This window comes from Lolium rigidum, chromosome 7, assembly GCF_022539505.1.
Source record: "Lolium rigidum isolate FL_2022 chromosome 7, APGP_CSIRO_Lrig_0.1, whole genome shotgun sequence".
In the NCBI taxonomy this organism is placed as follows: Eukaryota; Viridiplantae; Streptophyta; class Magnoliopsida; order Poales; family Poaceae; genus Lolium; species Lolium rigidum.
The window spans coordinates 146,429,194-146,449,684 of record NC_061514.1 but is presented as its reverse complement, the minus strand read 5'-3'; the positions used below and the strand labels follow the sequence as shown (position 1 = coordinate 146,449,684).

The window sequence follows — 20,491 nt, the reverse complement described above, 5'->3', positions numbered from 1 at the left end:
AGAGATGAATAGTAACAGAGGTCCGACTCCTACCGGTAGTGAGAGCTCTCCTTTGATCTCTTGGTGCTTAGAAAGAGCTTTGGCACTAGTAGCTATGGTGATAAAACATGTACCGAAGGCGAGACCCGTAAAAAGAAGGCCCATGCTAGGCGTCGGTCGCTCGATCGGGGACCTAAAGCGGTCATCCTCCAAGCCATTGGATTGGCAGCCAAAATAAATTTTTGCAATTACTCTCTCAGTTTTCGTGAAACCAATATGCAGTCCCATGCTTCGCCCGCTTAAAACAAAACGGTATATAACTTTGACCCCAACCTTACCGTTATTTATTGCAGATATGCAAGTTGGTGATTCTCCCCTAACCATAAGTGTCACGAAGTTCTAAATGGGACTACTATTTGTTGAAGTACATTTTGTTTAAGACTATCCAGGACAAGATTAACACACTTGGTTCACATGCGTGTGCATGTGTCATGTGTGCGCGTGCGCCCGGGATAAGAGCATCTCCACTCGTCCCCCCCGAACAGGCCCCCGGCGAGCGTTTTTTCCATCCGGACGGCGTAATTCGGCCCAGTCGCGCCCCCGGTTTCTCGTTTTCGTCCGGATTTGGGCCTAAATCCATCCGGCGATCCCACGCCATCCCCGGCCCCCGGGAGCGCTCGGGGACTCCGGACGAAAGGAAAGCGCGCGAAACGGCGAGGAAACTTCCCGCGCGTCTGGTGGCCCCAACTTGTCGGCGAGAGAAACCGATCGTCGTCCTCATCGCATCGTCTTCCGCGCGCTGTAAAAGCCTGCCGCCGGTCTGCATTCGCCGGCCACGCGGCGAGTTAATGTCGTCGTCTTCCGCGCACGCATCATCTTCCGCGCGCACTAAAGGCTGCCGCCGGTCAGCTCGCCGCGGACGCGTCGCAATCCGCGCGGCATTTAATCCCCGCGCCGGCCACGCCTATATACGCCGGTCCGATCACCGCGAGGCGTACCCCGTGCTCCACTCTCCCTCCACTCTCCCTCTACTCCCAAGATGGCGTTCTACGACGACGACGGCGCAGCCAACAACGGCTTCCCCGTCGGTCGCTCCACGCGTGGGAGGGGCACCTCCTCCACCAGGCGGGGTACCCCTGCCCGCCGGACACGAGGCCTCCCGGAGGCGGCTGGCGGCTAAGTGCTAGCGGCGTTCCAATCCCGCCGCCGCCGCGGGGCCATGCCCTCGACGTCGCCATCGAGGAGGCGAGGATGACGATGACCGACGAGGAGCGCGCCGAGCCACGCCACCACCCCGACAACTACACGGCGTGGAACTCCTACTTCCTCCGGCGGTGGGAGCGGGAGCTGGCGGCCTACGACGGCCCGCCGCCTCCGCCTGCGCGCAACAACACCGTGGGCCGCCGACGGTGGTGGAGCGCGCCGGAAAGGACGCTAGCGAACGTCCTCGCGCACATCGAGGGCGGCAACTTCCCGGTGCTCACGATGCCCCCTCCATCGGTATCGAGGGCGTCGGCGAGCCGCCGTCGGGGAAGCGTCTGGCAGCCACGGCGCATGGCTGCCAGCTCGTCGTCTTCCGGATCAGCGTCAAGGTCATCCTTGGCGCCGGTGAAGAGGAGGAGGCGACGTCGCCTTCGACGCGCGCTGCGCGTCAAGAAGGAGCCGGCGTCTCCGCCGACGACCGGAGGGCGCAGCGGCGGCGCCCTCGTCATCCGCGGAACAGCCTTCCGCGCCGCGGAGCGGCCGGAAGAAGACGAAGAAGAGGCCGCCGCAAGCCGGCTCGCCGAGGAGGAGGCGAAGCGCGCGGAGGACGCCGCGATGGCGGAGGCGATCGCCGGGTCGCTGCACGACATGGAGGAGGAGAAGCGCGCGGACGACGTCGCGGCCGGGCTCGGGCCGGGCGCGGCCGGGAGCGCGAGGAGGCGGAGCGGCGGCCGGCGGCCGCCGGACCCGGCCGCCGCACGCCAACTCGCCGCCCGCGCCGGTCCAACCGCCAACGACGATGTCGCGCGGTACCGCCGTCTCGCGACACCTCCATCCGGCGTCGTCGTCCCCGTCGTTGACCTCGAGTCCTCCGACGACGGCCGGTACAAGCCTTCCCCGAGGTGGGGAGACGCCGGCCGGGGCGAGCAGCAGCCGGGCCGCGCGGCCGAAGGCCAACGACGACGGCTCCGACGACGACGGCGGCGACTACACGGTGTTCTACCGCCATTTCGGCATGTAGAGCGCCGTGTTTTAAATTAGCGTTTGAATTCCCCTAGCCGAATTCGAAATATAGTCGAATTCGGTCTCTATGTATGAACTCCGCCCGTAATATAATAAATATCATTAAATTTAGTCTATATTCACCCGTTTTTAGCCGTAGTTTGTCAAGTTTCCGTTTTTTAAATTCGCATCATCGACTTCGCCTGGGCACGCGGCTGGGAAACTACTACTCCCCACGCCAAATCTTCCTCCAATCCGGACGAAAATTTCGCCGGATTTAAGCGTGGGGAGCGCCAACGAGTGGGGATGCTCTAAGGTCGATCGTACGAACGAGGTTTGTATTCGGACAGCCGATCAATCGCCAGTTCGCTACTGTAGCGGCGCACCCCGTACTCGATCCCTTGAGGACCAGTCGAATGGTGGACGTGGACCGGTCGATCACAGCCATGCCGCGAGTCGCTGGAGTTGGTACCGTGTCCAATTCCGATGGATACCCAAGCGAGAACGAAACAAGTGTCTACGACCGCCTTGTCCGCTGTGCTAGCTAGAGCCAAGAGGGAAGCCTGTAGCTAGGACACCAAGCAAGGCACAGTGCAGGACGCGCTACCACCATGGTTCTGACAATTATTTTGACAGCAATATGTATAAATCTTGGCACTCAAAGTCGAATTTCACCCACTTGTTGAGAGACAACAAATACAAAGTAGGAAACTCAATTTTGCAGCCCCACCCGCTAGAAGTACAAGTTTTATTTACCTTTCACAGAACGATTTATCTTTCCCCTTCCTCAATACGTGGATCAGATTTGGATCTATATACAAGTTCTTGACAACGTCGATGCATGTCGTTAGAAGTTTCAGATAATTATAGGTAATTATTGCGCATCCAATACACTGATACACCTAAAGCTTTCAGTACTACATAACATGTAACCGTCATCTACATATTGCAGAGTTTCTTCACCAATGTTGTTACTTACCACGTTCTAGAGGAATCGACATGCATATCTATCTCACTAGCGTTATATTAAGAGAAGATGAATGTGATTGGCACACTGAAACAAAGATATCTCAGCACCCCGTTCGTTCCGAATCATATGATGTCCCCACGATTCCATCATTGAAATATAGCTACGTAGGTTGTTTGACACAAAAATGATGTCATTTCAAGTAGTCGTATGAGTAATATTCCAATAGTACTATCACTTTTTGTGTCAAGCAACTCAAATCAGACTTTACTCATGAATCCCGCTCAAGTCTATGCAAGTGTCACTGGCCAAACGTGATATACTTGGATGCATATGTATGGTCTCTACCTGAGAAAATTCAAGTACAGAATTGACACCGTAGGACCACTCCATAATACATCTTCCTTTTAGCAGGAACTGCCCTGTACTTTGGCTACCAATCTCTCTCCGTCCTCTAGTTGTATTGTGGGGCTCCCTGTGTTGTTGGCCACTGACCTACACAATCTTTCTATCCATCCATCCTTGATCCGAAATTGAGTGTCATGGACGATGATGACTCGTGGTAAGATGAGACTATGTCTAGCTAATGGTTGAGTGGCCATCGAAGTTCGAGTTCTTCTTGGCTTGAACTTAGATGTACTTTCCTCCATGTGTTCTGCCTTTTCACTCGTGATCAAGGGTTGATGAACGTTGAACATATTGTTTGGAATAGTTGATGTAACAATTTAAACCACTCAAAGCCGTCAAAATTGTCAAAGCATAGGTTTTTTTTAGACGAAAGGTGTGCGAAGAGTAATAAAGTCAGCATAACGTCAAAGCAAAGTTTTACGGAGAGCTGTAAATGTGTTATGTAGTACCACAAATATAGCCCATCTCTTTTACCAAAATAGGTGTAGGACAAATTTTCATGTGTGTTGCCGACTTCTAGTTTTTGTGAGTGGTTGGAACTACGGTCGGATTAAACGAGCGTCTTCCATATCTGGCTATCCCTAATATTTTCATGGACGATTGGTAGGCTTCTTAGATACATGCTGCAAAAGTTATGTGCAAAGGGCTGGCCTCCCTACTCATTATGGTGGCTTCGCAACAACGGAAAATAAGAAAAACCCAAAGCGATGTTTTTTTCCGAACCATCGAATCTTTTTTACTTATATAGTTTCCTTATTTGCGGAAATTCAATTCGGCTCCCCGGGTGCATATGCTCCCTCTATCAAAAAACTATATTTCGAAATGTCAAAAAAATTTGACAAAAAATTCTACATGTACATCTCCACAATATACGTACGTTCGTCAAGTTTCGCGAGTAACCAATATGTTTTGTGGTCTGTGTAAAAAAGAGAAAATTAATCTCCTGAAAAGTCTTATTTTCAGCATTGAATTTTGTCTTTTTTACACACGTCACATGGCAAGTTGGATTTTTATGAAACAACTTTGTGAGTGCGTAGCACGTGAAGATGTACGTTCGAATTTTCCGTTTCAATTTTTTGAAATTTCAAAATATATGTAACATGCATTTTAAATAAAGGGAGCATATGCTCCCATGTGCCAAAACACCATTCCCCCTTATTTGTTATTTTCAAATTAATTTAGATGGAGCTGCCTAGTTTGGTACATTTTGTTCTTCTAAGCAAAATGTCAACATTTGGTCCTAACCTGTTGCAAAAAAACAAACAATGAATTTTCTTTGTTAAGTTTCATGCACCAAACAGTAGAACCAAGAGTCCAAACTGATGGTGGCAATTTCTGTATACCATAAAACCCCCTTTCAAGAGTGACTTGGTGGGGCCTACATGTGAATATATAGAGTTTCACATATGACTCAATATGTGCTATACGTGGGGTAAGAGCAATTTTTAAAATTGTGAAAACCGGGAGTTAGATCCAAGACCTTTGCTTTGATACTATGTTAAGTTACATGCACCAACAAATAGATCAAAATTATGAACTGAGAAAATAAGATAGGCATTCCACATATAACATAATACTCGTAAAACCTAAGTTTGCTCCTTCACTATACTTAGGTATTCTTGGTTAAAATTGTCTACAACTGGGACTTCACTCAAAGCTTTTCTGATGTTAAGATAACAATAGGTTCATATACAAGTTAGCCTAGTTGAATATGGCTATATTTCGTTCACACAAATATTTTTTAACTTTCTGTTTCCTAGAATATTCTAATATTTTCTTTAAAAAGTCAAGTCTTTGATGTACTAATTTGTTAATCTTCTTACTTTTTTGAAGAAAAAAATCAGTTAGAAAAAGTGACATCTTTCTTTTGACAAACAATTGATATCTAGGCCGTCATATAAACGAAATCGTCTCCATATCACCCTCAGAACAGCTACCCAGAGAGTACGAAAATCACAGATATTGAGTATATATACAGGAATGATCACAAACTCTGGGCCAATCAAACTTCAGTAGAAGCATGTGAACAACAATAGTTCACAAGTTAATACAGTAAGAAAACAAATTTACATTGACAAATTAACGCATTACATGTACAACCAAATAAACTTTGGGACATCAGAAGAGGTAAATTAACGACACCGCACGTAGAGTACATAGACAACAAAGACCAGCACTAAGTCTTGCATTATTACGGTTTCCGAGGCACGGCAGATAAAGTAGCACCACCGCAATAATCCAAGGCAACTGCGGTGTTCATAGTTGTAATCACAGATCAGCCGTCACATGATGGAGCAGGCTTCGGATGGGATCTCCTCGGTCGTCCATGCCGGCGGGAAGCATGGCTGCTGCGGCGGCCAGGTGGGCGGCGGCCAGCAGATAGGCGGCGGCCCAGGTGGTTTGCTGCCGCAGCCACAGCCGTGGTGTTGTGATTGCGAGCACTGGCAGGGCTTCGGCTTGGGCGGCTCCACTACTGGCGGTGGGGGAGGTGGTGGCGGCGGCGGTGCTGGCTGTGGGGCGGGTGGGCAGCATTGACACGTTTGCGGAGAGCAGTTCCACGGCCAGCTCTGGCACTGCATGGGGTACGGGTACGGGTATGGGTACGGCACGAACTTGTATGTTGGTTTGGGATCCGGTGGCGGTGGTGGTTTTGGTTTTGGCGGGTCTGGTTTTGGCGGGTCAGGTTTTGGGCAATGACACGGTTTTGGTGGATCAGGTTTTGGGCATGGTTTTGGTGGGTCAGGTTTTGGGCAATGGCACGGTTTTGGTGGATCAGGTTTTGGGCATGGTTTCGGTGGGTCAGGTTTTGGGCAATGGCACGGTTTTGGTGGATCAGGTTTTGGGCATGGTTTTGGCGGGTCAGGTTTTGGGCAATGGCACGGTTTTGGTGGATCAGGTTTTGGGCATGGTTTCGGTGGGTCAGGTTTTGGGCAATGGCACGGTTTTGGTGGATCAGGTTTTGGGCATGGTTTTGGTGGGTCAGGCTTCTGGCAATGGCATGGCTTTGGCGGGTCAGGTTTCTCGCAGTGGCATGGCTTTGGCGGGTCAGGTTTCGGGCAATGGCATGGATCAGGTTTAGGGCATGGTTTTGGTGGGTCTGGCTTCTTCGGCGGCCATTCGTCGACGATTTCGATCTGCTTGACGATCTTGCAGGCCTTGGAGCAGATCTTCTTGCACAGCTTATCCGTGTCGAAGTTGCCGCGGACGATCACCCGGTTGTCCTTGTCCTCATACTCAATCTTCTCGATGCAGTAGTCCTCTGTTAAAACACAAATTATTAGTCCCTCTATGCCTAGTATGATTGAATAACACCACAGCAAGTACGTCTAGAATAGTTTCCCGGTTCCAAGAAACAATTTTATATGTTGAGAAATTGAGACTGAGCCCTGGTTTTTACCTTGGAGGCACTCCAGGACATTCTTGATCTTCTTCTTGCAGCGGGAGCATTGCAGGTCTACTGTAAGCACCAGTATACCCATCTGCAAACAGCCATACAGATGATTGATGAAGCAAAAGAGCACTGTGTGTCTTTGTTTGTTGGGGGATTAATCGAGCTCACCTCATAACTCTGAAGGACAAAGGTTGCAGAGCCGATGAGCGGCAGCGGAGAAACGGAGGTGGATGAAGCAGGCAGAGGTGAACCATGCGTTCTCTTATGATGAGAAAACGGCGAAGCCTGCCAAAAGAAATGGTGATGTCGAGTCTGGTCCGTCTGATCGCGTCTCGAGTAGAAAGGACGATTTGGTCGTTTTCAGACGATAGTTCCACTCGTTTTCTAGATTTTATTTATCTGCTTGGTTCAGAAATTCGTTTTGCATACGAAGAAGGGACGTCCATATTGCCGACTCCTTCGCTGTGTGTGGCTGTGTTTCGCGCAGATATTGCGGTAACACATGGTGATGTACTTCTAAAACTCAGGAAGTATAAAGGAGTTTTTGTATAATCAACTCATGGCTGGACAAGTGAGCATGAGCAAAATGTATCTTTTTCTACGATTAGGGATGAAACTATATCATTCCAAACAGATGGAATTCACAAATTATTATTTATATTATGCACTATAAAAAAATACTCGTACAAGATTTTTGTTTTAAAATGTTTCCATACAGTTCATTAGTGTGAGCGTGTTGGGTCGTCTTTATCTTTGTCCACTGATGATTACGTAACGTAGAAACAGAGTGTCTTCGTGTAGGGTACTAGGCTGGAAAAGTCTCCTATACTGAAGGCAAACTGTCGATGTCCTATACTGATTTGCAGATTGGGCGACGACATCCACTGATGTTTAGGACCTACGCTAAGCTATCGTATAGACAGTGTTCGTTCCAACAAACACTGGTTTACTTTCGACCAGCTTGGTATATGGTGATATGAGTCGATGCCGTAATCTAATTGCTTTTCTTTTTATCAGAAGAAACGATCCATTGTTGAATGATTAACTAAATAGAGTACTCACATGACATCGAAAAATAAATAAATGTGTTGTCGTTTTCTGATAAAACTTAATTATAACAAGATTCTTCAAAGTCGTCATCTCTAACTTCACCTTGTGCATCTCAACATTTTTCACTATAGCGCTTGTGAAGAAACTCCAGAAGACCAAACTTGGGCCAAAGGTTTCCAGGTGTTGCATGAGCCATTCAGCTCAATAGGATAAAATCTAGGATCGATGGACCCATTGTGGCCGAGGACACACCCGTAGTCACAATATCGAATCGCTACTTCATCATCACGCCGTTGCAAACAAAGACTCATTTTTTGTCGGGGCGTACCCAAAAGTAAAGTTATAGAATCACACCGATTCATCATCATGTGTGGCCGGAGAAGACCAAGACCATAAAATAACAAAACAAGGTAACATCATAACAAAACACACCAAACACCATCATTTCCACCACCAACACCACTCAACACTAGTACACAACGACCTTATGAACCCTGGTCAAAAGCCTCATCAACAACAGAGATAGGGCCCGTCGTCGGAATGATGTCACTCTTGTGAGGGATCATCGAAGATGGAGGCACAACTTTTTCAATTGGAAGCCCCTCAACACTAACGGGAACATATGTATGTTGCCGATGTTGGACCATACAAAAAAATGGGAGCTATGAAGCACCGTTTGCCTTGTGGTAACTCGATGATAGATTTGTGTTTTTCATGTGCATTCTGCGTTTGGTGAACACATATTTCCTTTACACCCAATTACATATTTTACAACACATTTACATATTTTAGAACACAAGAAGAAACAGGTATCGATGACAACAATTTTATTCAGCAAATAGAACCACAACATGAACAATGTCATCTTTATATATTTAAGTCGTAATGTCACAAAATACATAATATTTTCCACAGAATATACATAACGTATTAGCGAGAAACTTCTAAAATACTAATTTGCAAAGAAAAAACATAGTACATGTCTTGATTACATCGTTGAGGTTACCAACAAAGAGCAAAAGAAACTAGTGCACTACCTTTTTTTAATGGAACCCGAATACTAATTTTCATTATTATTGTTTTGGTCTTCCTTGTAACAGAGTCATATGTGCCAGGCTTTTGTTATTGGACATATGGGGTAACATCCCAAGTCGCCCCAACATGTACTTGCCCGTGATCATCCGAATGAAGTGCGAAGTTCCATACGAATGGACCCAGGTAGAGGCCACTAAAATTATAAAAATATTAAAATAATTATTTGTTAGTTTCAAAAAAAATATCGTCACCGAGGAAACCAGGGTCCCCCGAACCAACTTTGTGTCCCAAAAGAGCACGCTACCCCCCCCCCCCCCAAGGAAGCCACAGCATGAGCCTCACGTCGATCACGAAGGAGCCAAGGAGGAACGCATGATGAGTCCTTATTTTCCTAGTGAAGAAACATCAGCCATGACGGTCCTCTTCGTCCCCATGAAAGCATGCGTCTGCAATAACTCCTCCTTGAGTACTTTGTAGCTTGGACAAAGGACAGCGGGACAAATCAGTGTGGTGTTGAGGAGGGATCAAAGCAAAGTAGGGATCGCCACGCAGGCCCTCTGTGCAGCGCTTCCCCTCTGGTGAACGATGCAAGAAGGGCCGAATATGAATACCCAATTGTGTCTTAGTTATAATTTGTAGGTCTACGACTAGGCCGGTATAGGAGGCTCCTGCGATTTGACCGGAGGGTGAGGCCAAAACCTCGGGATGGAAAGGGGTAAAAGTGCAAAGACTAGAGTTCTGAGGTGGGAACAGGCGTTGGTGTTGTGTTGTCATCATACATTCCCCCATCATATGAGCTCATTGGGAGCGGCGTGGGAACAAGAGGTGGTTGTGGTATCCCCTTCAAGTATTAAAGGAGGACCGTGGCTGAGGAGAGAAGAAAGGACACACCAAGGCTAGAAGGAGGAGATCCGTGGAGAATAGGATAAGCGCAACACCGAGAAAAAGAGAGAGAGAGGTCCAAGGATAGTTCATTCCCTACCATGATACCCCAGTCCAAGGGCAATCCTCAAGTTCATACACACATTGAAGCAATACAGATCAGAAATGTAGGATGCAGAGTTATTATCCTCCGGGTGGCCTGAACCTGGATAAACCGACATGTTTTGTTTGAGTAATCTGTGTTATTAGCCTCCGGGTGGCCTGAACCTGGATAAACCGGCATGTTGTTCTGTTGTTTGAGTAATCTGTGAAGAAATCATGGTTGAACTAGACACCCCAATACCGAACAAATAAAAAGGTACGCTGGTATCCCTAATGTCCATGTTCCTGCAGATGACAACATATGTAAAAAAAAAAACACTTCAAAATTCAGACAAGACCTAGGCATGGGCAGCTATACCGAATGGCCCGACCCGACCTGAAAATCCTAGGCCAATCCGGGATTGCACGTTAGGCTGGGCTCAGGCCTAAATTTCGAGCTTAAATGTTGGGCAAGCTTACAAATTGCATAATTTAGGCAAGAGTCTAGTTGGGCTAGGCTTTTTCATGTTCAGGCCAGGCTCATGCCTGATTTATAGGCCCAACGGTCAGGCCGGGCTGGAGCCTACGTTTTCAGCATTGGGCTTTTCTTGGTCCCGTCCCGAATTTTGCCTAGGTGTAATTTGCCCCTTGTCCATGAAGTTCTGGGTCTGCTCCACGGGCGACGGGCACCGGACAAGCAGTACTCCCTCATTTGCAAAATAGGATGCATATATTTGTTGGTCAAAGTCAAACAATTTGAAGTTTGACTAACTATACAAAAAAATAAACATCTATGATAGAAATGCACATAATATGAAAGTATATTTCACGATTATTCTAACAATATTGGCTTGATATTACAAGTGTTGACATTTTTTTCTATATAGTTTGTCAAACTTGAAGAAGTTTAATTTTGACCAAAATCTATACGCATCCATTTTGGGAAGAAGGGAGTATTAGCAACATGTACAGAGTCTGTCAAAAAATAACATGCACGGAGGATATAGTATATACTACTCCCTCCGTTCCTTTCTATAGTGCCTATAGATTTTTGGCATTTGTTTCAGAATATAAGGTTTTAGCTTAGTTTTTTTCTTTCAATTACCCCCTTCCCGTTCAGCTCCCAAATCGTTCAGCTTCCAAATTTGTTATGGTAAGTTAGGAAGATATGGATTTTCCAAATTTTACGTTAATCTTAAATCGTTCAGCTAGGGGTCTTGTGTAAAAAATACTCTTGCGCTAATTTCCGTGCCAAAAAACAATAGGCACTATAAAATGGAACAGAGGGAGTATATAGCACCCTATTACTCTTCAGAAAACATGGCTTGAAGCTGCTTAATTAAGGTATTCGTGACAGAATTACAGGCAAGTTACGCATGGAGTATAGAACTGTAGATACATAGAGGGTTTCGTTCGAAGAGGTGGTAAACCTTCGAGCACGAACGTTGCTACATGCCTGCCGGTGCCGGTGCCACGGTGGTGGCTAATTAGGTGTTCTCTTATTTTCAGTTACATGACGGCGCAGGCAGGCGGGCTCTCCTCGCAGATGACAATCGGCGTGCACGGCATGGGCATCGGCATCTGGTACGGCGGGTAAGAGGAGCAGTGGCAAGACGGCCCCGTCGAGCACTGGCACGTCGGCGCCGGCGCCGGAGGAGCTGGCTTGGAGTGGCACTCGCAGTACGGCGTAGCGCAGCCGCACGGCCATGTCGCGGGGTACTGCGGGTACGGTACCGGATACGCATACTGTACCGCCTGGTCGCTCGGGGCGGGCGGCGGCTTGGACTCGGCCGGCTTCTCGTCGTCTTTCTTGGGCTTGGGAAGGTCGGGCTTGGGCTTGGGTTGCGCCGGCGGCGGCTTGGCGACCTCGATGTTCTTGATGATCTTCTTGCCGGCCTTGCACCAGATCTTGCAGGAGAGCTGGTCGGCGTCGAAGGGGCCCGACACGAGCACCCTGTCCTCCCCGTACACGATCTTCTCGATGTCGAACTTGCCCCTGTCCTGGATGGAGGACATGACCTTCTGGATCTTGGAGCTGCAGCGGCAGCAATCCATGTCCAGCGTGACGATCAACGTCGGCATCTTCTGCGCACCTCGATTCACGAACGATTGCACCCAAGATTCTGCATTATACTATATGTAAATCTCTTTGTTCGTGCCGGATTCAACAAATTAAGCCCAAGGGAAATTAAAGAGCTATAGAGAAGAAGTAAGCTCACCTTTGCAGTTCAGAAGTAGTTCCGGAATATGCAGGGAGAGGAAGACGTACAGAGCAGTGAGCTGTGGCCGCAGCCTCCTGCCAGGAGGATGCAGGTGTTATGTTTCTCCTATGTCGACGTACGGCGTTTGAATTTGGTGCCGGGATCACGTCGGGACGGACCGGGTCTTGAATGCTGTTTGGAACCTGGTGCAGCGCGAATAGACAGCGAGCGATGCTACGCCTGTATCGGGTGTCCGATCACATCTCGGCAGTCGGCATATTTTGAACTTTCAATGCTGCGGCGGCCTTCAAGCCACGACGTGGAAGAGAGGCAACTAAATGGAAGGGCGGAGAAGCAACATTGCTTCCGTAATTTCAACCTCGCATCGGTGGCCGGCCGGCTTGACGCGCAAGAGAACAAATTTCACCCAGAGGAATTTTGTAGGGCCGAAGCCCTGATGATCAATAAAACCATTTGCTCAAGCATTCATGGAAGAGAAGATAAGTAAGTAGAAACTACCTACTAATGATGTTAGACATTCGTTTTTCTCTTCTACTTCGTTTCCGCTAGTAGTGTTTCTGCTGTACCGTTAAGATAAGTAAGTAGAGACTACCTAGTAATGATCAAGTTGTGATCGAGATGTGAATTTGTTAGCTGGTTTGCTTTGTAGTATGTGTGCAGTTGTGTTGTGGTGTGTGAGGATGGAAAACTATGTAGTATGACGGTTTCGTTTTGAAATCGGGGATGATCCCTTTTATCTAAAAAAAACTCATGGAAGAGAAATATTTCTTGCAAATTACTCCCTCCGTTCGATAATTCTTGCCGTGCCTGTACTTCAAATTTACACTAAACCACAACAAAAAATTATGAAACGGAAAAAAGTATCAGTATTCAGCTAAAGCTGAAAGAGGTTTTCCAAGTAGTGAGAACAGCTTGTCGGGATCCCATAACCAGCTTCCGGGCCTCACTTCCTCCTACTCTCCGTGGCCGCCTAGAGGGTGTTGGTGGATGTTGATGGCAAAGTTGGAACTCCGAGCGTGATGTAGTAGCAACATTTCTCTTTCAAGTGGCAACTCTAGGTTGTGGAACCAATAAAAAGGTAAAGACGGTAGTGGTGGCCAAGTGGTCGGTCCACACGACCCTATGGCATGGCCTAGGACATCGAGCGCCTCAACAGAACCCATGGGCTCCGCCTCGTCTAGCTCATTTCGCATGCATCTTCATCTTATTTCAAAGCGAACACCTAAAATTTACCCGAATTTTTCTTTCTAGAAGATTCATCAAGTATCTATAAAGAAAGGAGGATTTCTGCCTTCCAACAATTATTAATAGTTAAGTCCAACAGATTAATGAAATAATATATACTATTATAAATATGCCATCATTCGAAATGAATAAATACGTTTATGACGTGTCAAAGGAGCATTCCCTTCGGCGTCAGGCGCAAGAAGGCGTGCTAGCGAGATGCAACTAAGTGGGTGTAAAGACGTGACTTTCAGATACTTGGTGGGGCAAACATGAAGAATCCTGAAATCGCAAAAACATAACGTGGCGGTGCAATAAGAGGTTGATATGTTGTAAACACAACTATTCCTTTTTAAAGTTTGATATAATTTTTATTAAATTAACAATTTTTATTGGATATTTGCTCTAAATTCTTAAAAAATACTTCACTTTTGAAGGTGGAATACTATTTTTTCTCCCACTACATTTTTTCAAAAAGGAGAAACGAAGCTCCAGCCTCTGCGTTGAGACGATGCAAACGAATCTTATTTCATTATTGAAAGATAGTCTCCAAGTCTCCAAAGTACAAGCTTGTTCATGGATCATTTAGGGTCGATACATATATTGACCATCTAAGGAAGGAAAAGTTGAAAAGGCACCAATAGATCAACATGTAAATCAACGATCAAGCTGGCTACTAGAGACATAAATCTTGTGCAATCGTTTCAATTCGGTTGCACCCAAAATCCATGTCCAAACGCTGATCCACCGGCTAGAGACATAACGATATACATGTTCAGTGTGTAGCAAGAGGGATAACCTAAAAAGAGAAAGAAAGGTATTTTTGTTAAATATGTTATTATTTCGCACATGACATATTGCCCACGGAAGAGTACGGCACTTGACTCTTTTGTTCAATCCATGCAACCAATTTCCAAATAAACTTTTAATGTTTCTAGGCGGAGATACACCAAAGTCCATATGAAAAATACATCAAGAACATTTTATGTTAACATGCAAAAAAAAATTGCCTTATTGTTACCTCCTTGTCACAAAAATAAAATTTTATGTTAACATGCAAAAAAATAATTAGGTTTCTTTTGTTAAAGTAACTTTTCTATGTAAGAACCATATAAAGGTCCTTATCTTTAGTGGCACTTTAATCTTGCATATGTATCTGCGCAAAAACACCGTGTGCCCATTAAGTAATCAAGATACAAGAAGTGAGCCTAGCTCACTTGTTTAGGAAAATTGGATGTACAACTCAGACGCTCAGGTTCAAGTCCCCAGGGACGCGGATTTGAGTTCTTATTATTTAAAAAACAAAATCACTGTAGGGGTTTCCCCTACCGTATTCCTTTCAAAAAAAAGTAACCAAGATACATAGATTTCACTGTAAAGCCTTCCGAGGCGGTCAAGTTCCAAATCAATACATATTTTGCTTGAGTCAGGTTTACTTCTATTAAATGGCTGATCAAGTGTATCCATCACATCCATTTTTGTTAGGTGCGGTTTCTTCTAAATGCTATATTTAGAGGAAACTCTAATAAAACAGTCTAAACCAATACATTTTTATGTTGAGAATAATATAAAGAGATGGATATTGTTGGGCTAAAGGCATGTCTCCAAGCCAGGTGTCTTCCAAGAAACGAGTATCATATCTAAGCCATTCACCATCTTAAAGGAACTCCTAGATAAAAAAAATATTGAACCTCATTAAATCCTTCCAAAAAGGTGAGTTGGGTTTAGCTTGTATGTATGATAGTGCTTTAGATTGAAGGTATTTGTTGTGTAGAAACTCTTGCTACACCCCTTCTTCATTTAAGAGCTTAAACAAAAAAAATTGAGTAGGCACTTATTTTTTGTCTCTAAAACTTCTATCCCAAGACCATCTTGATATTTGGGGCGGCATATGATATTGCACTTAGTAAGTCTATACTTTATTTTGTGCCATCACTCTGCTAATAAAATATTGATTAAATAATCCAATCTTTTGCACGCCCCTTGGCATTTCCAAAAAGGATAGCATGAGCATGGGAAAGATACTAAGAACATAATTAATACACACTAATCGGTCTTCATATGATAACAACTTTCAATCCAGTTATTAAGCTTCTTCTAAAAATGATCTTCCACCAGTTTCCAGTCCACATTGTTGAGCCTCTGAAAGTGAATAGGAACCCACAAATACCTAAATGGGAGAGATTCAACCTTCACATACAAAAAGATCCCAATATTGATCATGCACCTCTTTGGCGTCGTCGAAGCCAAATAGTATGCTCTTATGAAAGTTTATCTTTAGGCATGATAATTGTTCGCATAAGCAAAGTATTAAATTTATAATTAGAGCTTTGTCCAAACTGTGTTCCATGAAAATAATTGTATCATCTTCTTATTGAAAGGATATAAATACCTCCATCAACTAGGTGTTGTACTAAACCCTCGGCATGACCATCATCTTTAGCCCTAACGATGGTGGTCCCAGGTATATCCAGCACTATGTTAAAAACTGAACGGGGAGAGGATCTCCCGACTGAGACCCTTTTGCGTATGAAAATAATGCCCAATGGCACCATTAACACTAATCTCAATGCTGCCTTTACTTTCAAAATATTAAACCTACTGATACCACTTTTGATCAAAGACTTTCATCTAGAGTGCATGTTGTAAGAAGCACCGGCTGACCTTATTGTATATTTTCTCAAAGTCTATCTCGAGAAGAACAATGTTTGATTTCTTTCGATGAAGTTTGTGGATAGTTTCATGAACGATAAAGACTCCTTATTAAATATGGAGGCCTGGAATAAAGGTAGTTTATTTGGGTCGAATTAATTTATGAGCTAGGCTTATTGCAGGCTTCATACCACTTTTTGTGAATACCTTGAAACAAATATTAAGCAAGAAGATGGGCCTATATTGCTAAATTTGAATCATTTTTTTCCTTTTTAGGAAGCAAAATAATCGTTCCAAAATTAAGATGGAAGACGTAGATCTCCTCGATGAAACATAATGCGGTAGGGAACCCATCTAGTCCCGGAGTTTTGTTCCTCTCCATCTGTAAATGATGACGTTGGGACTCCAAGCGCAGAGTGTTTTGTCAGCAGAGTATTTTCCCCACAATGATGATTCGAGGGTTTATATCGAACTCTTGGGAAATCACCGGCATAAAGAGTTATCTCTCTCTCTTCTTCTAGCAATCCTGCAAAATAAAATAAAGTCTTGTGTCCCCAAATCCACCGTGTTCTTGTCAAGCACAAGGTTTCGTATAAGTAAAAATAAAAAAGGTAGTAACTAAAGTAAAGTAAACTAAGTAACTAAAATAAACTAGATAAAATCGGTAAAGGTTTGTTTGTTTTGGGTTTTGAGTGCAAATAAGAAAGAAAAGTGTTTTTGTATTTTCGGATTAAAATAGTGTTGGAAATAAAACATAAGATAAAAGTGATAGAAAGGTGTTTCTTATGATTAAAATTGGACCGGGGTTCATCGATTCACTTGAACATTCTCTCTTTTAAGTTGTAGTGGACAATAACAATTCATCAATGAGATATGAAGAAAATAACTTTAACATGTATAAGATGAGCATCCATATGGGCATCACTCGTCCTAACATAGAGATGATGCAACACATCTCTCTTACACTCAACAAGATATGAGTAAACTTCAAGCAATCTTGTATTAAGAATTAACAGAGCATAGCTATATGAAAACTTTGACATGGTGTTTAAATATCAAATATGCTACCTTGAAAAAATAAGATTATTACTTTTTTCATGTAATGAATATAGAAGGCAAAGCCATAATAGATCATGAATTTGTTGTCACTATTCAATCACTAAAACCATGTTATTCCATCTAACACACACATCACCCCACACACGTTCTTGCATACAAGTTGGATCTGAACCAATACTTAACAACGTGGTACATAATATTCATCTATCAATCCATCTTACACAAAGTATATCAAACTCTCATAATACCATATCATTGATAGAATAAAGATCCACCACATAGGTATTACAAATATGACCATAATCATGTTGGGTAGCTCATATGGTACTAAGAACTATGAAGAACTTGAGAGAAATAGATCAAGCTACTTCCTAGTCCAGTGGACTACTCCCCCTTGATCATGTTGATGATGAAGAAGGTGTTGGAGAAGGTGGAGATCCCTCCGGCAGTGATCCCGGTGGAGTTTCCCCCTCCAATATTTGCTGTTGCAGCCTCTGTTTTCGTGTGTCTACTTACTATGGCGTTCTCCTCCCGAAAACTCTTCGGGGTCATATATATAGTGGTTTTTAGGTCAAAATACGTTGGTGGGCGAAAGAATCAAGCGATTTCGACGATCGATGGCCAAAAGAGAGGGGGTGGCACGCCCTACATGTTTGGGCGCGCCACCTAGGCTCTTTTGGGCATCAGGTCTCTCCAGGTGTGCTTCTCCCGATAAAAAAATGATGCTCCAAAAATCATAGCTCAATTTGACTCCGTATAGGTCTCTGAAAGTGAAAAGTACACAAAACAGGGGATTCCTGTTCTGCAGAGTTATAATACAAATAAAGAGGATCATTGGTAAATCATTATAAATCAATGTAAAACATGATATTATCATCATATATGTTGCAAATATGTGGGAATTAATTCTATAAAGGACAAAGCTTATGTATGCATTTTACATGCATCAACAAACATCATTTACCTTCTTCTTGGTGAATTCAGCAGTTAAAAATGAATCTTCTCCAACAAAAATCTGTGGGACATCATGAATTTGTGATTTAATAAGAGCGAAATCATACTTAGCCGATGCTACAAATAATTTCTTCTAATAATCAGTAATATAGACACTAAGAATTTCCTCTCCCACTATGGTACCTTCATCTTGCTCTAGTTGGAAGATCTTTTTCCTCCTATGTTTTCCATTAGAAATTAGATGAACATATTTATTATTATTATTAACCCCTTATTGGACATGTTTTACTTTGACTCTTCATCTCTACGAAGTTGCAGCAGTTACTCATTTTCCTATCACATAGCTTTTCTCTCCCACTATGGATCACTCATTTTGTTCTTATTGAAAATCTTCTACTTTATATGTGAATGTACTAGGACGTCGCCTAGAGGGGGGGGGGGGGAATAGGCGGTTTATAAAAACTTCTACTTGAGAGCTAAACTAGGCGGAATAAAACTACACATGTGTTTACTAGTTTAGCTCAAAACCTATCAACAAGGGGTTTGCCTAAGAGCACCAACAACCTATGCTAGCATGATGAGCAACAAGGTGATAACAAGCTAGGTATAGCACATCAAGCAAGGTAGATATAACAAGGTAAAGCGCATAGGTAAAGGAGCTCGGGTTGAGAAGTAACCGGTGCACGAGGAGACGACGATGTATCCCGAAGTTCACACCCAAGGGTGCTACGTGTCCGTCCGGGAGCGGTGTGGAGGCACAAGGCACTCCAATGAGCCACTAGGGCCACCGTATCTCCTCGAGCCTATCCTCCAAGGAGGAAAGCCTCGATCCACTAAGGGACCCTTGAGGGTGGTCACCGAACCCGTACAAGCTTGGGCAAACTCCCAAGTATCAAGCTTGAGGCAACTCCACAACACGGAGGCTCTCAAGCATAAGGCCACAAGAGGCTGCAACACGCCACACCGACAACAAAGCCACCAAGACACCAACGCGCCACAACCGGCTCCAAAACCACAAAGGCTAACACACTCCACAAAGGCCATAACGCCACAAAGGCCACTACGCCACAAAGACGATAAGGCCACTAAGGCTACAAGGCCACAAAGGATACAACACCACAAAGGCAACAACGCCACAAAGGCCACCACGCCACAAAGACGATAAGGCCACTAAGGCAAGAACACCACTAAGGCAACAAGGCCACTAAGGCAACTACACCACTAAGGTAACATGCCCACTATGAGATCGAAACCCCGGAGAGAACCCAAACCGATGCATCTAATGCAATGGCTAAGAACACCACTAAGATGCCCAAGTTCTTCTCTCCCAAATTCCAACAAAGCTACAAAAGCTATTGGGGGAATGAGGGAGGAAGAACAAATATGTGCAGAAACACCAAATAACTCCAAGACTTAGATCTAGCAAGATCCCCTCACTTGGAGAGGGATTCAATTGGTGAAGCTCTAGATCTAGGTCTCCTCTCTCCTTTCCCCCAAAAATATGCAAGAAATAGTGGGGGGATCAAGAGGAGGAAGAAACAACTCAAGGTCAACAATGGAGGAGAGAGAATGGAGGGGAAGAAGTGATTTGGTCGGAGGTGGAAGAGAGGTATAAATAGGGGCCCAGAAATATAGTTGTTGGGGCAGAAAAACGGTCAGATTCGCGCCCGAGCGGTACTACCGCTTTGGTAAGCGGTACTACCGCTCTGGATTCAAAATCCCCACAGAACTTGTCCACGTGGACACAAAGCGGTACTACCGCTTGAGGTACCGCAATGGGCTCCAAACCTTACTGGATCCCAAGCGGTACCGCAGCGGTACCGAAGCGGTACTGCCGTAACATATGTTACGGTACTTAAGCGGTACCGGGGCGGTACTACCGCTCTCAAGCGGTACTACCGCTCAAGGTACCGCAAAGGTACCGTAACTTGTTATGTGGGACTTTTTCAGTGCAATGTAAAATCCATAACTCGAGCTAGGAAATTCGGAATGACATGAAACCAATTTTGACGGAAAATATGGAAAAGAGTGAGTGATGGTTTTCTCATGGTCATAGAGGTGTAACCTCTCAATATGGTATATCGGGGAAATCATCACCCTCGCACATGCAACATGCGATGCATCCGGAATCTGTTTCCGATGAGCTAGAGCTTTTCATGAGAATGAACACAAGCTCTCGAACATCTAAAGGATAAGAACCAAGAACAACCGAGAAACACGATGCAATGCATACAAGGTTTGAGCTCTCTCCGATGATGCGACCCACTAACCTATCGAGCACAAACCTTATCCTTGCGCGTTCCTCTTGAGTCGGCAAGCTCCGTCTTCATCCTCTTCATCATTGTACATGCCACCGTCTTCTTCCAACATACACGCCACCGT

The 20,491-nt window shown here is 44.8% G+C and overlaps 2 protein-coding genes across 4 annotated transcripts; both read right to left on the bottom strand.

Moving 5' to 3' along the window:
* Positions 1-5,540: 5,540 nt before the first annotated feature.
* LOC124670367 (protein PYRICULARIA ORYZAE RESISTANCE 21-like) lies at positions 5,541-7,253 on the bottom strand. 2 transcript variants are annotated; one of them, XM_047206879.1, is made up of 4 exons: positions 7,119-7,253; positions 6,957-7,038; positions 6,665-6,818; positions 5,541-6,535 (listed from the first exon to the last, which is right to left on the bottom strand). In XM_047206879.1, the coding sequence occupies exons 2-4, from the start codon at positions 7,036-7,038 to the stop codon at positions 5,842-5,844; spliced, it is 930 nt and encodes a 309-aa protein (XP_047062835.1). In that variant the 5' UTR covers positions 7,119-7,253; the 3' UTR covers positions 5,541-5,841. The 2 variants fall into 2 exon arrangements, with proteins under 2 accessions (XP_047062835.1, XP_047062834.1); XM_047206878.1 differs by having other exon boundaries at positions 5,541-6,818.
* Positions 7,254-11,308: 4,055 nt separating this feature from the next.
* On the bottom strand, positions 11,309-12,485 carry LOC124677667 (protein PYRICULARIA ORYZAE RESISTANCE 21-like). Of its 2 annotated transcripts, none has more exons than XM_047213630.1 (3): positions 12,379-12,485; positions 12,218-12,294; positions 11,309-12,121 (listed from the first exon to the last, which is right to left on the bottom strand). In XM_047213630.1, the coding sequence occupies exon 3, from the start codon at positions 12,078-12,080 to the stop codon at positions 11,508-11,510; it is 573 nt and encodes a 190-aa protein (XP_047069586.1). In that variant the 5' UTR covers positions 12,081-12,121; positions 12,218-12,294; positions 12,379-12,485; the 3' UTR covers positions 11,309-11,507. The 2 variants fall into 2 exon arrangements, with proteins under 2 accessions (XP_047069586.1, XP_047069587.1); XM_047213631.1 differs by having other exon boundaries at positions 11,309-12,091.
* Positions 12,486-20,491: the final 8,006 nt, after the last annotated feature.

Excerpts from the sequence above, each read along its gene's own strand:
- LOC124677667 (XM_047213630.1), bottom strand. The coding sequence starts at position 12,080 with ATGCCGACGTTGATCGTCACGCTGGACATGGATTGCTGCCGCTGCAGC.
- LOC124670367 (XM_047206878.1), bottom strand. The coding sequence starts at position 7,038 with ATGGGTATACTGGTGCTTACAGTAGACCTGCAATGCTCCCGCTGCAAG. Across the intron at positions 6,819-6,956 it reads TGTCCTGGAGTGCCTCCAAG|AGGACTACTGCATCGAGAAG; the intron begins GTAAAAACCAGG and ends GTGTTTTAACAG.